General features: G+C 39.6%; 2 protein-coding genes across 5 annotated transcripts in view; one reads left to right on the top strand and one right to left on the bottom strand.

Moving 5' to 3' along the window:
* LOC114648745 (transmembrane 4 L6 family member 5-like) overlaps positions 1 to 17108 on the top strand; it is a 213519-nt gene that overhangs the window by 108581 nt on the left and 87830 nt on the right. The gene's annotated exons all lie outside the window — the stretch shown is intronic.
* LOC114648741 (calpain-5-like) overlaps positions 1 to 17108 on the bottom strand; it is a 43248-nt gene that overhangs the window by 15898 nt on the left and 10242 nt on the right. For all 4 annotated transcript variants that reach the window (XM_028797954.2, XM_028797952.2, XM_028797951.2 and 1 more), the window contains 4 exons: positions 14012 to 14143; positions 3419 to 3630; positions 1229 to 1421; positions 932 to 1125 (listed from right to left, as the gene is read on the bottom strand). In XM_028797954.2, the coding sequence (XP_028653787.1) occupies positions 932 to 1125; positions 1229 to 1421; positions 3419 to 3630; positions 14012 to 14062 (650 nt within the window). In that variant the 5' untranslated portion in view covers positions 14063 to 14143. The remainder of the gene's footprint in view (positions 1 to 931; positions 1126 to 1228; positions 1422 to 3418; positions 3631 to 14011; positions 14144 to 17108) is intronic.

Consider the following 17108-nt stretch of genomic DNA (forward strand, 5'->3'; position numbering starts at 1 on the left):
ATGATGGGCCCCTTCACCTTTTCTTCAGAAAATAGATATGACTATTTAAACACAGATTTCTTCCAACCATGCTTAAGTAATATCATTGTGTAAAACTGACTTTATACATTTTAGGCTTCCGAGGACTTTCCTTTGTGACCTTTAACATCTACAGTATTTCTGTTTATGGTCATCAGATGTAATCATTCTTTAGTGATTGCACTTGAAATTATGAAAATACAATCCCTCCTACATCTCCAGGCCCCACTAAAGAAATCACTTAAGAAACACTGCCTATGAGTCAGGATTCAAAAACACACTTGTCATCTCTTGTATCTTTCAATTTGAGAACTTGACAAAACAAGTATCTCTGGTGTTAATACTATGGTCAGGCATTAGATGGACTACAGAAGTTTTAAACTGGATTCCTAGGGACAAGAAGAGACCAAGGAGACAACCAAATTCCACATGGGTGGAAGGGATAAGCAATTTTACTATAACAACCTGGTAGCAGAAGAACATATTTTGTTCCTTGTAGAGAAAACTGGGAGAGACCTTCATCGAGCAGTAGACCGCTGAAGGTTGCAAATGATGATGATGATAATTATGGAAGGTCATGTGGGTTAAATACTGCCAAAATTATTGTTTTTTTTCTCTGCACCTGTGGGTTCTCATGATTTTATACCAATCAAAAATAGCATTGATGTCATGATGTCTACTACAATCCGTTAGCAGCAAAGCAGTTATGTATTTTGTACCTGCTCCCTAAGGAGGGCGTCTTTTGTATGAAGGTTGAGTGTTAAGTATTACTCAAACTAGTGCTCAGGTTCTCTAAGAATTCTCTCCCCAAAATTATGTACAGGGTGTCCTTAAATCAAATACCTCTTTTTGATGACACTAGTTTATTGAGGATTTGCTCTTATCAATTCTTGTATATCATATTGTGACTCACCCATCACTCCATGGTCCACTCCATTCTGTTGTCCCCCAAGGATTGCGCATGCGAATCATATACAGACGACTTGTCCTAAAAAATGACAACAGACCAGTACCGAGTCGTAATTTTCTAACCTCCGTAACACCATATGCGTGACCTTTGACCAGGCCACAACCCATCTGGGATTCAAGGGCTTCCCCTTGTGCTGGCTACAAAGACATGGGGAGAGGGAGAGAGAAAGAAAGAAATAGAATGATAATTGTGGGCACTTAAAAGTTGAATCTGGCAAGAACATGAGACATGAATCCTCACTCGAATGGAGCAGCTGATTAGGGCACCTCTAGAATAAGCTTTCATCAGATTCTTGTAGAGATGTTTTCTTTCATCTTGACCTTCTGAAATTTTGCCTTGGTCAAGGCAGACTGGTTCAGATATCCCACCGGTGAAGTCAACCAGGGCTTCTGCTGTGTTACCACCTTCCAAAGCTTCATAGCAACCATTTAATCTGGAAGTGAAAAAATGAAATATCAGTAAATAAAGCTAAGGGTACACAAGATACACATCTTATGTGCAAATGGGTACCCTCAGCAACATTATTTTGATCCCTCCATGACATTGGAGGGTGAATATTCCCAAATCTTACTTAACTGTGTCCTACACCATATTATCAAAGTAAATATTATAAGACTGAAAACAAAACAGTCATCTTCGGGATTAAATAGGAGATCTCAGCAATATGTGTAACTTTCAATTAATTAAGGATAATTGTTAAAAATTAACTTCTTGCTTAGATCCAATTTCAATTATGTTGCTAAAGAGCACTACTGTATATCCCAAGGCCTTCCCTAACAGCCTTTGTCCCTGAATTTTGCACAGTTCCAGTTTTAGATCAATTCTCCACAAATAACATCTGGATTATAATAACTTTAGATAAACCATGTTTAACCAATAAAATAAAAAATAATCTCACTTTGTTATAATTTATGGTACTGAAACAACTTGAATTAATTAGAATTATTAACAATGCTGCAGGGAATGCATCCAGTTTTCTTGCACTTTCACTGCATTCATATGGACATTGTTAACCAGAAACTGGACCAAAGTTAAGTTCAAAATTGTAAAAGAATACTTTCTAAGCAATGTTTATTTTGTTTTGTTGAGTACCTATTACTGTTCGCCAACTCCACAAAATATATGTGAGAAGCTGATCCCTGCTGCGAGACATGCAGACTAAGTAAATGAGGAGGGCATACAATCGAACAGGGATCCAAACATGATCTTAATATACTTTGCTGTTGGCAGATGTTAGAGCATTGAACTCTATTTTTGCTAATTACGTTTTCTGGTTTCTACCCACTGTCCTACCCATAACCTCTTCTGTAGACATTCTTTTTTTTACAACTGAAGCTGGCAGCCCTAGTGTGGGGCCCACAGTGGGCAAGAATAACAAATTGGGAGAAACAGAGCAACTTGTAAGCAAAGGCATCTGTGATGATTATGTATGAGCTCTTGGTCTGATGTCTCTATTGAATGAATTTTCAATTGAACGGTACAATTAATGATATGTGAGTCTACCTGCCACTGGTCTGCTGTTATCAACACCTCCAATACCTTGGTTTTCCATGAGGTCTATCCTCCATATGCTGATCAGACCCACCTAGCTTTGTTTAGTAATCATAATAGAGATTGGTAATTTATCATCTGATGTGCATAAATGTCTGTCCCATTTGTCCGTTAGTAATATAGATTAATAAAGGAAGACATAGTAGAAATTGCAAAAGATTCAATAACGATCATAAAAGTAATCCCCAGGAACCTCTTCACCACATTCCACTCACCAAGGGAGCAACCAAATTCAAAATGGGTAGAAGTGATAAGGAATTTTACTGGACTAACCAGGAAGCAGAAGACCAAAATTGTTCCTTGTGGAGAATGCTAAGAGAGACAGTAGATGGGGAGCAGATGATGATGATGATGATGCTTGAAGCTCACGTGGGTTAAATACTGCCAAATTGTTTTTTTTTTTCTCTGGATCTATGGGATTTGGTGCCACATCTCATTACTTTATACCAATTAAAAGAGTACTGATGTCATAATTTTTATGACAATTTCCACTGCAATCCAATAGCAGCAAATCAAAGAAGGTATCTATTTTTCTTGTACCTCCTCCCTAAGCAGGGTTTTTTTGTAAGAAGATGGGGTGTTAGTATTACTCAAACTATTGCCCAAGTTCTTGAAGACTTGTGTCCCAAAAATTATGTACAGCATGGTATTAAACCAAACACCTCTCTTGCATGACACTGGTTTCTACCAGAATGTTTGCTCCTAAAGCTATTATATCATAGCAAGACTCCCAAACCACTCAAACCAAGTTCACTCCATTCTGTTGTACCTCACGGATTGTGCAGCATATACAGATGACTTGTCTTAAAAAATGACAAAAAGACCAGTACCTAGTCATAATTTCCTAAAATCCACATGCACGACCTTTGTTGTTCTTACTTAGCATATGCTTTCTCCAGCAGTGCACACCAGAACTCATTTTCATTGTTAGATCGGCAGAACAACAATCCTCCTCCTTTGCTTGTGGGTAGGCGATCATCAATGACCACATCAATCCAGAAACCAAACCTCCAGAAACGAAAGTGGAAAATTCCAGCATATTTTTCTGGGTGCTTAGGATTCCAGTCCTGTTCTCTGTAATTTGGAATCACCTGAAAAAATGGAAAGAAGAAAAAATATTGTTCTGTTTTCACTGTCCAATTTGTGGTCCTTCATAAATGTTATGAAAAAATATGAATAAAATTTTCCAATTAAAAACAATTAAACAGCTGACCATTTTAGTGAAACATTTAGACCTCTTGGAATGAGTTGGTCCTGTATACTTTCAGATGATAGAAGTACAATGGCAGCCAGGTCAATAGTGCTAATGACACTCAAGTGAATTCAAAGTAAAATACAATTTATAACAAGGTTAGCTGAGCTCAACCAAATTTTGCTTGAGACTGTGTCACAATGCAATCTTTTAAAAATGCAACATATTATTGAATGTATACCATATTATGTTTGGAATTATTACAGGAATAATAGGTGGATGTGAGTTCTTGTGCATAATACAGTCATATGTTGAAAACTTCAATGATGACATCCATTTTAAAGTGATGTTAAACCTTTTAAGCTCAGAAAAATGAGGTTTTCTCAAATTAGGAAAGTAGTGGGGTATCAATTGTTATGCCTTTGGAAGGAGGCATTTAAAGTGACCAGAAGATGAGACATAGTCAAAAGAAAGGATGGATTTTTCTTTTTTTATAGAATTTGCCCTATCTTTTATTAAAAACCCTAAAAAAAATTATAGTTATTTATTTGGAGCAAATAGTCTTGAAACCTTAAGTCACCAATCAGTAAAACTGTTTTTATCTGCAATATTGGATAAGCAGGAGTTACACGTTGCTAACTTTTATACCAGGGGTTTCCAACTCAGGTCCTGGAGGGCTGCAGTGGCTGCAGGTTTTCATTCTAACCCTTTTCTTAATCAGCGAGCAGTTTTTACTGCTAATTAACTCCTTTTCCCTTCATTTTAATAGCCCTGTTTTTAAGGATTCAGTCCTCTGAATTGATTTGTTTCTTCATTAAATGGCAGCTGAACGGAAATGAGATGTGAAACAAGCCAACAGATGACCAGCTAAACTGGACTATCACACTCTAGCCAATTTCACTCCAACCAGTCTCTTAATGAGAAGCCAATTCTTGCTGTTAATTAAATCTGTTTTTGAATATCAGGACTTGTTGCTGCTCTCATTCTGCCACAGCAGACTGTTGATTTTCTGCTTTTTCTAAGACCACCGTCAAGATGTTTTATTGACCTGAGCAGACCAACATGACCGAGACCTTCACCTTTCTTTATTTTCAGGTTAGCTGGCCATGTGGTGGCTCATTTTTTTTGTCTTTCATTTTTGGCTGCTCATTGAGGAAAAAGAGGGTCTGAGTCACGTCAATTAAAACCAAAGCAAAACAAGTTATTCATCAGCAGAAATGGCTCACTAATTAAGAAGATGGTTAGAATGAAAACCTGCAGCCACTGCGGCCCACCAGGACCAGAGTTGGACACCTCTGCTTTATACTCTAGCATGGTTGATGTCATCCACCAGACTAAGCAATACCTTGGCAATGATAAACAGACATGACAGTGTACATGGGGAAACAACAATGGTAAGATTTAACATATTTATAATTTTAATAAAAATGCTCTAAACCTAAAAATAGTGATGTATTTGAATTACCCATAATAAGAAATCTTAAACAGAACCCAAACTCAACCCAAAAATTGGATCAGACAACAGGCAGGCGTCTCTAGCCAAAGCAGGTCACGAATATAATTTTTAACACTAAAAAAAATGACTTCAAGTGTCCACACTATCTAAAAAGGGGAGAGAGAAAACTCACAAAAAACTTTGGCCAACAAAACTAAATACTTCAAAGTTTTGTAAGAATTTATTACAGTATAAAAGAACGAAAATAAGATTTGCCTAAAGGGTAGAAACCTAAAGCAAATTGAAAACTGAGACAGTGTTCTGTTCCCGAGGAAAAACATAAGATTTTATGTAAAAGAACTGGGAGAATGATACATGGTCAAAAAATACGGGTCGATAAGCAATAAGTCAAACCAATCATTCATCCATCCATCCATTTTCCAACCCGCTGAATCCGAACACAGGGTCACGGGGGTCTGCTGGAGCCAATCCCAGCCAACACAGGGCACAAGGCAGGAAACAATCCTGGGCAGGGTGCCAACCCACCGCAGGACACACACAAACACACCCACACACCAAGCACACACTAGGGCCAATTTAGAATCACCAATCCACCTAACCTGCATGTCTTTGGAATGTGGGAGGAAACCGGAGTACCCGGAGGAAACCCACGCAGGCACGGGGAGAACATGCAAACTCCACGCAGGGAGGACCCGGGAATCGAACCCAGGTCCCCAGATCTCCCAACTGCGAGGCAGCAGCGCTACCCACTGCGCCACCGTGCCGCCCACCAATCATTCACTAAATCTGAAATGCTAATCAGAAAATCAAGTTACGAAATAACAAGCAGAGATTCGGGAACCAGGAAGACTGTAAACTTAAAGAACCACACGAGATGCTCTTGGAATCCAAATGTCGGATAGACAGGAGTCTCATGTGGTGATCTAAACATCGTCACTCTGATGATATCAGCAATTGTGACCCTGAGGGACGATGGGAATGTCATCATAGTAACAGGAACACTGTTCCCTAAAGAAGGTGATGAATGCACCAAAACAAACATAGCGTGGCAGAACAGTGTGAAAAAATATAAAACTTTCAAATGGTAATTAAAAAAAAAATTTTAATGGCAATTTTAAAATATTTGGAGTAAGAAAACCTAGAAATAATGTATACTTTGCAGGTAAGGGCCATAGAAAGCTTCAGGAACTTTTAAAAAATAATCTAATTATAACAGACCATACCTTAATTCAAAACCTAGGGTTCAAAAAAGGAAAACTGATATAAAATTCTTAAGAACACAAAACATAATTCACCATCCAACAATCCTATAACAGCCATGTCAGCTTAAATACCTGCTGGGGTGGCTCCCCAGATTCCTCATTTAACGGCCTTGCCTTCTTGGGGTTCCACCAACAACACACAAGGGACAAAGAAGAACATTAAGACATCTCTCTATTATAAAAAAAAAAAAAATCTTGGAAGGAGAGAGACGTGATTTTCTCCGAAACATTTTAGCATCCTCCGAGATAAGGCAGTGAGACTAGATAGATAGATAGATAGATAGATAGATACTTTATTAATCCCAATGGGAAATTCACAAAGGACCGCTGCAGTACAGGCTTATAAATGATCGACACGCAGCACAACAAGCAGAACACACAGCTCAGCAGCAAGCCAGCAGCTGAACCGACTGCATCTCCTTAGCATGCAGTCAGCCCCCCCCCCATTTTATAGTGTGAGTGGCAGAGACACAAAGTGGCTGGCGCATAACGTGCCCCCTGGGGGAGGAGGTGGGGGAGCGAAGCGAGCAGAGGGCAAAGCCCCCTAGTATAACACAAAAAATATGTACATTGTTTTAACAGGCACATAATTGTTCATTTTTTATGAACCCCATTATTACATCCACATACTTGCCTAGACCTGATATGGAGTCTCTAAACATTTTCCCAGTTTACATAAAGTAGTCCTGGAGCAATTCCTTTTTAGCCAATGAGAAACAAAAGCATGACTACCCTTCTTGTATGAGCCTGTAGTTTGCTCTCGTAGTCATTCCTTCACTTTTAAAATAACTTTCCAAACCTCTTGCCATGGATGGCATCTTTGAGGGAACTAAAGAGGCTGACATTTGAGTGGTTAAAGTTTAGGTTGTAAAGTGAATAAAGAAGAATGTTGCTGCTTCCAATGCTTTTTAAAGTTGTGTGTGGTATTTGTGTTGAAGAAGGACTTCAGCAATGTTTTTGTGAGCGTGCACTGATACAGCACGTTGCGGCACCCACCACATGACGAACCACCTCATGATGCCAAATTAGGACCCGAGTGCAGCCGTGCAACGGATGCCACCTCAGCACCACACTAGTTTGAATGGAGTGGAACAGTGTGAGGTTTTTTACAGTGACTAGAGTGCCAATCCTGCCACCAACCCCCAAGTTTCCCCTGCAGGTTGAAGGACCTGGCTGGAAGCACCAACCTTAATTCCCCATGCTTAATAATAGAATGATGCTAACTTTCAGTTCCCACCATCCTTCCTTTTACTTCCACCCTGTTTGTCTAAGAAGAATCCAGCAGCTCAAATGCAATAGTGGCAATGAGGGTGACAAAGCACCCCTCTGTAGCTATATAATTTTGGTTTAAATAAAAGAGTGATGAATATTCAGGACTGGTTCCTCCTGTGCTATGAGAGCAGGACGAATTAGGCATTCACCTAGGGTGCAGATTATAAGGGGGGGGGGGGGGGGGAACCCAGCCACACAGGTTAGTTACCAAACAGTTGGTAGGCCTGCTAATAAGCTTGGCCTGGGGTGCAAAATAACCAAGCACTGGCACTGCACGAAAGTCACCATCTCCTCTTAATCTGGACCTGGATGGGCTGCTTAAAATAGATAGATGGCTGTATGAATGGAAGGCTAAAAATTTGCATCCCACAAAATAAGATCAGCATCTGCCACTGAGATCAGTTAAGTGCAAAGTTGAAGTGAGTGTGCATAATTTTAGTTCCATGCATTTTTACAACATGGTACAGTGAACTTGATTCAGCCATTGCCATTTCTTTCTAAAATAATATAGCAGTATTAATTTCTTATGGCTTTATATGAGGGTGGCACAGTGGTAGCACTGCTGCCTCACAGTTAGGAGACCCGGGTTTGCTTCCCGGGTCCTCCCTGTGTGGAGTTTGCATGTTCTCCCCGTGTCTGTGTTGGTTTCCTCCGGGTGCTCCGGTTTCCTCCCACAGTCCAAAGACATGCAGGTTAGATGCATTGGCGATCCTAAATTGGTCCTAGTGTGTGCTTGGTTGTGTGTTCTGCGGTGGGCTGGCGCCCAGCCTGGGGTTTGTTTCCGGCCTTGCACCCTGTGTTTGATGGGATTGGCTCCAGCAAACCCCAGGAGGTTATAACAGGTTGGATAATGGATGACTTTATTGGACAAGTCAGTCTTATAAATATTTATTTTTTTAACTGAACTTTGAAAATTGAAAAGTACAGCTGACATTTTCAATAAATAGTAAAATCACATACAGAATATGATCTTGCATACATTACTGGTTATACTGTTATTGTAATTAGTCTGTAGGAATCATTACTTTATTGCTTTTAAAGATGCATTGGATTTACTTCAGCATTGTGTCAACACACACTGTGCATTCACAAAGCATTCAGATCTCTTTTAAGTTTTTTCACATTTTGCTGTGTTGCAGACTTGTACCAAAATATTTTTTTGAGAATTTTTTGCAAATGTATTTAAATTTTAAACAAACTGAAATATCCCATTGATATAAATATTCACACCCTTTACTTAGTACTTTGTTGAATCACCATTGGCAGCGACTCCAGCCTAAAGTCTTCCTGGGTATGATGTGACAAGCTTCACACATTCTATTCCATTCTTCTCTGCAGATCTTCTTAAGCTTTATTAGGTTGGATGGAGATCACTGATGGACATTTATTTTTGGTTCTCTCCAGAGATGTTTAAATGGGTTCAAGTGCTGGCACTGGTGGGGCAACTCAAGGGCATTCCCAGAGTTGTCCCTAAGCCACTCCTGTGTTGTCACTACTTTGTGCTTAGGGTCATTGTCCTGTTGGAATTTGAACCTTTAACCCAGTCTGAGGTCCAGAGTGTGCTAGAGCAGGTCTTCATTAAGGACATCTCTGTACTTTGTTCTGTTCAGCCCTCCCTCAACCCTGTTTAGTCTCCCAGTCCCTGGCCTCTGAAAAACAACCCCATGGCATGATACTGCTACCACCATGCTTCACTGTTGGAATGGAATTGCACAGGTGATGAGAGGGGGGCCTGGTTTCCTCCAGACATGATGTTAATCTTAGTTTCATCAGATCAGAGAATCTTGTTTCTCACAGTCCAAGAGTTTTTCAGGTGCCTTTTTGCAAACTCCAAGCTGGCTTCTGTGTGTGTTTACTGAGGACAAGGTTCTGTCTGGTCAATTTTTCATAAAGCACAGTCCTTCTGGAAGTTTCTCCCATCTCCACACAGGTTCCCTGGAGCTCAGCCAGAGTGACAAATGGGTTCTTGGTCACCTTTTTATACCAAGGCCCTTATTCCACAATTGCGTAGCAATTGAGTGGCCAGCTGTAGGAAGAGTTGTGGTTTTTACAGACTTCTTCTATTTAAGAATTATGAAGGCAACAGTGCCCTTGGGAACCATCAATGCTGCAGGAATTTTTGGTAGCCTTCCCCAGATCTATGCCTTAATACAATTCCTTGAACCTCCTGGCTTGGTTTTGGCTCTGATACACATTGTCCGTTGGAGGACCTCATATAGACAGGTGTGTGTCTTTCCTAATTATGTGCAATCAGCTGAAATGACCACAAGAGGACTCTAAAAAAAATGTAAAACATCTCAGTGATGATCGAGTGAATGGGATGCTCCTCTGCCAAATTTCAAATGTCATAGCAAGCGGTCTGAATACTTGTGTGAATGTGATAATTCAGTTTTTTTATTTTTAATAGGTTTTCCAAAATTTCTACGATTCTGTTTTTTCTTTGTAGTTCTGCAGTATTGTGTGTTGTTTGATGAAAGAAAAATGAATTTCAATAATTTTAGCACAAAGCTACAACATAACAAAATGTGAAAAAAGTGAAGGGGTCTGAATACTTTTTGAATCTGCTGTGAATATTAAGGTCATTAAAAATAAATTGTTCAAGTAAATTTATATATTATTGATAAAGCTATTAAAACATAAATTAGTTGTGTTATTTTACCATTTTGCTACTGTTGTCAGCTACATGGTCTGATTGTCTTAATATTACACAACTGCCTTATTCATTTCATTCAGTTTAAACAGTTTATGTTAATAAAAACATCTCCAGCTTTTCATTGAAATCCAGAAATAGTTTTGATAGATCACCTTTGTTTCAGATTTCCACTAGTGAAGCAGCTTAACAATACTCAGCGCTGCTTGAAAAGACACCGGCCCTCCCTTCACATAGACAGGTCGCTGTCGTCAGGACCCATTGGCCTGAACAGTTTGTGCTCCAGGCCCGAACATATCTGATCCAACTCATCAACTAATCATTGAGGTGGGATCATTTGTGCTGGGACAGGCAATACCCAATCTCCCTCCACCAGTTCACCCAGGCACCTTACGTTTGTTGTTTAATTCCATTTGAACCTTTAATTGCAACGTGATAAAATCACTTTCGTCCGACGAGATTGTCCTTCATTTTAACTTACCACAAGGTTTATAAAGGCTGGAGCGTAGTGGCATGTTGCATGTTGATTGGACATACAGGTAAGGATTTCAATGTATTCTATTCTGTACACAAAACGATACTGTACAACAACTACAATTATTAATAGTATAATCATGCTTAAATATTAAATTGAATCCATGTGATCTACCTTACCATATTCAATAGAGACTAATCCCTTATTTTTAAGTACATTTTAAAGCTAATTTCAATGGAACCCAATGATCTTTCTTGTGTATAAACAAACACCTTAATTAATTCAAAATGCTTGATGATGCATTCTGGAAAGATGCCTGGCCTTTGCAGACTATATTGCTGCTAAATTGCTTGTTGCTGCTTCAGTGAAATTTCAGATTGTGCATCCTGCTGGGATTCACAGTGAATGTAATTACAAATACACTTGAAATTACACAGAATGCAAAAATATACATTTAATGTATTATTTGAACTCTTATATATCCATAACAGTGCATTCAAACAAAGCAAAACATACAAAATTGTTGCATGGAGCATTGTGTTAGGCACCTGAAACAGAAGAGTGCAGCACAAATGCAACTGTTCATCTTGTAATCTTGCAAGTTGAACTGTAATAACAAAGAAATACCATCCATCCATTATCCAACCCGCTATATCCTAACTACAGGGTCACGGGGGTCTCCTGGAGCCAATCCCAGCCAACACAGGGCACAAGGTAGGAAACAAACCCCGGGCAGGGTGCCAGCCCACTGCAGGGCACGCGTGCGCACACACACACACACACACACACACACACACACACACACACACACACACACACACCAAGCACACACTAGGGACAATTTGGAATCACCAATGCACCTAACCTGCATGTCTTTGGACTGTGTGAGGAAACCTATGCAGACACGGGAAGAACATGCAGACTCCACGCAGGGAGGACCTGGGAAGTGAACCTGGGTCTCCTAACTGCGAGGCAACAAAGAAATGTGTTTGTAAATTTGTAGATGTATTTATAGGTTTGTAGGGTCACAAGACAGCTGTACTACCCACTTTGCTATCATTTCCCCAAAACACTTATTTAGGTAAATTAAGTATTTTAGCTACAATATGTGTATATCGATACCTTAACATAACAAAAACTCCTTCTTATGCCCTTTATTTTCAACTCTGAGGGTTCTGCTTCTTTGCCTACTCTCTGAAGGCAGCTATTAAGTTTGATCAAAATGAAGGAAATCACTGTGTCCTGCGTATTTAAAGAACTTTACACTCATCTGCATAACCTGCTTGTAAAGAATCCTTGATATATACCATATGTTATTTCTAATTATTATTATTATGAGGAAATGTTCAAAAAGTTTCAGCACTTTTGTATTTTCGTTGGAAATGGTGAATGCAGGAGGAGTAGCAATTGGGCATTAAAAAGTTGGTATGATGCTGAGAAAATTGAATCGCAAACGAAGGTAAGTAGAAAAGTGATGTCATTTGTTTTTGAAATTCTTAATATTACTACTACTACTACTACTACATTGCTCGTGGTTTCCTTTTATTATAATTTTTACTTTTTTTCACTATTAATCTGTATCAGTCTTAGAAAAAGCATTCTTTGGGGTCTGACAGAAGCAGTGATGTGAGGTGAGGTTCATGGCTGGTGAGGCACTGACTCCTTCAGAGTCAGATTTACAAATATATGAAACCAAAAGAGTAGCTTATTCACTATTCAATTTGCAGCATGCACATTGACTACTGGTTATGTTTCATATCTCATCAGCATTCTTTACACACACATCGGTAAGGTGCATTTTTGGCTAAAAAAGAATGTTACATTTCTAGCAGTGAGAAAGAGCGGAGAGAGTGGATTTGCTCTGCACCCTCCATGTGTTCTAAATTTGCCTTTGCAACTCCACAATTCAAACTCATTCAATACAAATGAAGTATTGAGTTGTGCACAAAAAAACACATTACAATTTTGACCTTAATTGAAATATTTGGTTGTTTTTAAAAGCTTTTAATTATGACACTTAGTCAAATTTAATACAGACTGTTCAACAAAAGGATAACAAGAAAAAACAAAAGAATATTTTATTTAAGGTCAAAATTTAGTTTTTAAATATTGAATTTTTTTTCTTAGTCTGATCCCATTTTTTATAATATTGAAAAACCTTTATGGTCTTACCTTTATTTATCAATGAAGTCTATGCACCTATCCTTCTCCACAAAAATCTCCATCACTTTCATGTAAAAGTCCTCCTTATTTTCCTTTAGTTTTGCCTTAATCTTCCATTTTGGCATTCAGTCAGAACAAAAAAATAAAAATAAATGGACCGCTGCAGTGCACTTGACTTTCTGATATCGCTAACTTATTGTCGCCCAGAGCCTCTACGTAGAAACACAGCAGCAAAAAAGCACATGTTGGGTTCACATGTGCACCCTTCAGAGCGGCACGGCACTTTTTGCCTCACCTTGTGCCTTTTCACTGGAGCTTTATGTCCAATCAGCAAGACTGAATATGTCATAGACATTCATTAAAGATATTTGAAGTCAGGGTGTATAATAAACGTGTCTGCAAACATTAGATTGGCGACATACAGAGAGACAGCAATGGGCACGTGCCAACTGCATGCATCAACCCCATGTGTGAGGGCGAGCGCAGTCCGAGGTGAGGTGAGGCTCGTCGCTGCTGCACCTTGCGTTTCACCCCAGTATTTGAACAGGAAATGCGCAAATTCAACAATTTTGACTATAGAAATTATCAAACTTATTGGGATCATACAGAAAACAAATTTATAGCACAGACCAGTGGACATGTTTATTTTATATTATCATTATTAGTTTTTTTTTTACTTTTCTTGATGACAGCTGAGGCTCTGCCTCCCCTGACCGCACGTCCCTGGACAGAAGGAATACAGAGAAAGTCCTTTGTTTCCAGAGATTTCTTGCAAAAAGGGGTGAAGGTCCTAGTTAAACACTGATTTTATCTTTTTGTAACAAAGCAATATTGTCTTAAAGCTACAGAAAGTAATACCTGTCCCTGACACTTGACAATCTCCAGGACTACTGAACTCTGGACACACTGGAGCAGCACAACAGACAGACCTGCTCAACCCTGGAACCTTCAAATTGCTCTCCAGCACTGGACCATTCATGTTACTCTACATCAATCGCTCACCTTTTTCCAGACAGCAGGTTCTGTGGCAAGACAGGAGGTGGCAGCAACCATCCAACAGTTCCCAAGGCTGCCCTGATGTAGATCTCGAGAGCTGATGCCATCCACAAAAAGCCTCGGATCCCTGCAGATCTCCTGGAGGAAAAGCATAATTCTCAAACTATTTTACTTGCTGTTTTAAACTATTATACTGTATTAAACCAACCAACCAACAGGGGAAGCACAAACCAGTGTGTTTCTTCACGCCGGTCCCAACCCCGGATAAATGGGGAGGGATTACGTCAGGAAGGGCATCCGGTGTAAAATTTTGCCAGATCAATATGCGGACAACGATACAAATTTCCATACCGGATCGGTTGAGGCCCGGGTTAACAACGACCGCCACCAGTCCTGTTAGCTGAAAGGGTGCAGGCGGAAACTGGGCTACTGTTGGCCGAAGAAGGAGAAAAAGAGGGGGGAGACGTGTCCAGAGGCAGAAGAACAGGAGGAAGGTAAAGAGAGTGGAACTGAGGGTAGGAACTTTGAATGTTGGCAGTATGACTGGTAAGGGGAGAGAGTTAGCCGATATGATGGAGAGAAGGAAAGCTGATATATTGTACATGCAAGAGACTAAATGGAAGGGGAGTAAGGCCAGGTGGATCGGAGGTGGATTCAAATTGTTCTGTCATGGTGTGGATGGGAGGAGAAATGGGGTAGGGATTATTCTAAAGGAGCAGTATGTCAAGAGTGTTTTGGAGGTGAAAAGAGTGTCAGACAGAGTAATGATTATGAAGCTGGAAACTGAAGGTGTGATGATGAATGTTGTTAGTGCATATGCCCCGCAAGTTGGGTGTTTGGTGGACGAGAAAGAAGATTTCTGCAGTGAGCTGGATGAGGTGATGAGGTGGATGAGGTGATGGACAGCATACCCAAGAGACAAAGTGGTGATTGGAGCGGATTTCAATAAACATGTTGGTGAAGGGAACAGAGGAGATGAAGAGGTGATGGGTAGGTATGGTGTCAAGAAGAGGAATGAAGAAGGTCAGAGGATAGTGGATTTTGCAAAAAGGATGGGCATGGCTGTGGTGAATATGTATTTTAAGAAGAGGGAGGAACATAGGGTGACATACAAGAGAGGAGGAAAATGCACACAGGTAGATTACATCCTATGCAGAAGAGTCAATCTGAAAGAGATTAAAGACTGCAAAGCGGTGGCAGGGGAAAGTATAGTTAGGCAGCATAGGTTGGTCGTCTGTAGGATGACATTGGAGATCAAGAAGAAGGGGAGGAGAGTGAGAGCAGAGCAAAGGATCAAATGGTGGAAGTTGAAAAAGGAAGACTGCAAGGTTGAGTTTAGGGAGGAGGTGAGACAGGCACTGGGTGGCAGTGAAGAGTTACCAGACAGCTGGGAAACTACAGCAGATGTAGTAAAAGTAACAACAAGAAGGGTGCTTGGCGTGACATCTGGAAAGAGGAAGGAGGAAAAGGAAACCTGGTTGTGGAAGGGGGAAGTACAGGAGAGTATACAAAGGAAGAGGATGGCGAAGAAGAAGTGGGATAGTTGGAGAGATGCAGAAAGTAGACAAGAGTACAAGGAGATATGGCACAAGGTGAAAAGAGAGGTGGCGAAAGCTAAAGAAAAGGCGTATGATGAGTTGTATGAGAGGTTGGACAGTAAGGAGGAAGAAAAGGACCAGTACCGATTGGCTAGACAGAGGGACTAAGCTGGGAAAGATGTGCAGCAGGTTAGGGTCATAAAGGATAAAAATGGAAACATAGTCACAAGCGAGGAGGATGTGTTGAGCAGATTAAACCCTTTTTAGCTGATATTTAAATACTTTTATTGTGGAATTTGGATTATAAGAAAAAAATCATTTTTAGGAGCTTTTTCTGGTCTAGATGAACTCTTGAACTGCCCAAAAGGAATCCTGAAACCCTCAAAATGCTTGGATAGTTTGGATTTTAAAAGAGGTATGCTAACAGGGATTGTCCAAATTATCTAATGAAGGGAAGAATTCAGACAGAGCACTGCAGAGTGTGAGTGTACACCAGCATCTGTACATACTGTATGGGTTGCCCCAGTCAGCTGACATTGCTGCCATGGAATGCCCTGGTTAAGGTCCAGTGTCAATACAGAGGTGACAGATATCAAACTATAATTTAACTCCCAGCATATGCACTCTTAAAATAACTGTGGTTTCAGTAGCGCAGCAGTCCAGTCCCATTAATATTCCCCAACTGATTAAAGTAAGCTCCAGGGATCTATTTCACACTTTCCAGTGCCTAAGTTAATATTTGTAGCTAAAATAAAAATGCTAGGGCAGCCAAAATCATTACGCCAGTATATATTAAACAGCATTCCTTTATTATCTTTGATAAGCTACTGAGTCTTTTGGGATGACCAATCTAGCTCTTCATCAACTGCATGTAAACAAGTATTATAAGCATATCATAACAGCAAGCCTTTCTATAAACTTCTTAAAATATAAACAGCTTTTGATTTGGTCACTCATTCATGGGCTAAAGTCCTCCAAAAGAAAACAATGAACAAGACAGTCCCTAAAAATAAACACCTGCATTATAACAGTTATATAAAACATTCTTGAAGAAATACATCTTGTGATAAATTCAATGCCAAATACTTAGGAATAAGGCTAAGCCTAAATTCAGTGTCCAACACATTCTAACATCACCAAAATGTCCAAGAAGATCTCTATCAACTTTCTGACTCCAGTTTCTATAAGCTACTGAAAAATAACCACAATGGTGACATCTCTAAATTATTAAAATCCACAGTTCAACATGCATATCAGTCCAATGTAAGAGGGAAATGTATTTTAGATTTCCTTACAGTAATATTTTCAAATTTTCCAGTGATTAGTTGATTACTGAAAGCACATAAGAACTTTATTAATCCTCTGTGATGACCTATTGTATCAGTGATTGACACGATGTTGCAGCTAGTAACACCGTTTATTGATTTTAACATTAAACATGTTGGCATCTAATTGAGCATAGGCAGTGTTAAAAGAAACTGCAGATTTTAAAGTTTGAATCTGTGAATTATGACAATATACCATTTTTTTTATAGTTGTGAATAATGAATCCTTATATGGTGATA

Source organism: Erpetoichthys calabaricus, chromosome 3, assembly GCF_900747795.2.
Source record: "Erpetoichthys calabaricus chromosome 3, fErpCal1.3, whole genome shotgun sequence".
Taxonomy (NCBI): Eukaryota; Metazoa; Chordata; class Cladistia; order Polypteriformes; family Polypteridae; genus Erpetoichthys; species Erpetoichthys calabaricus.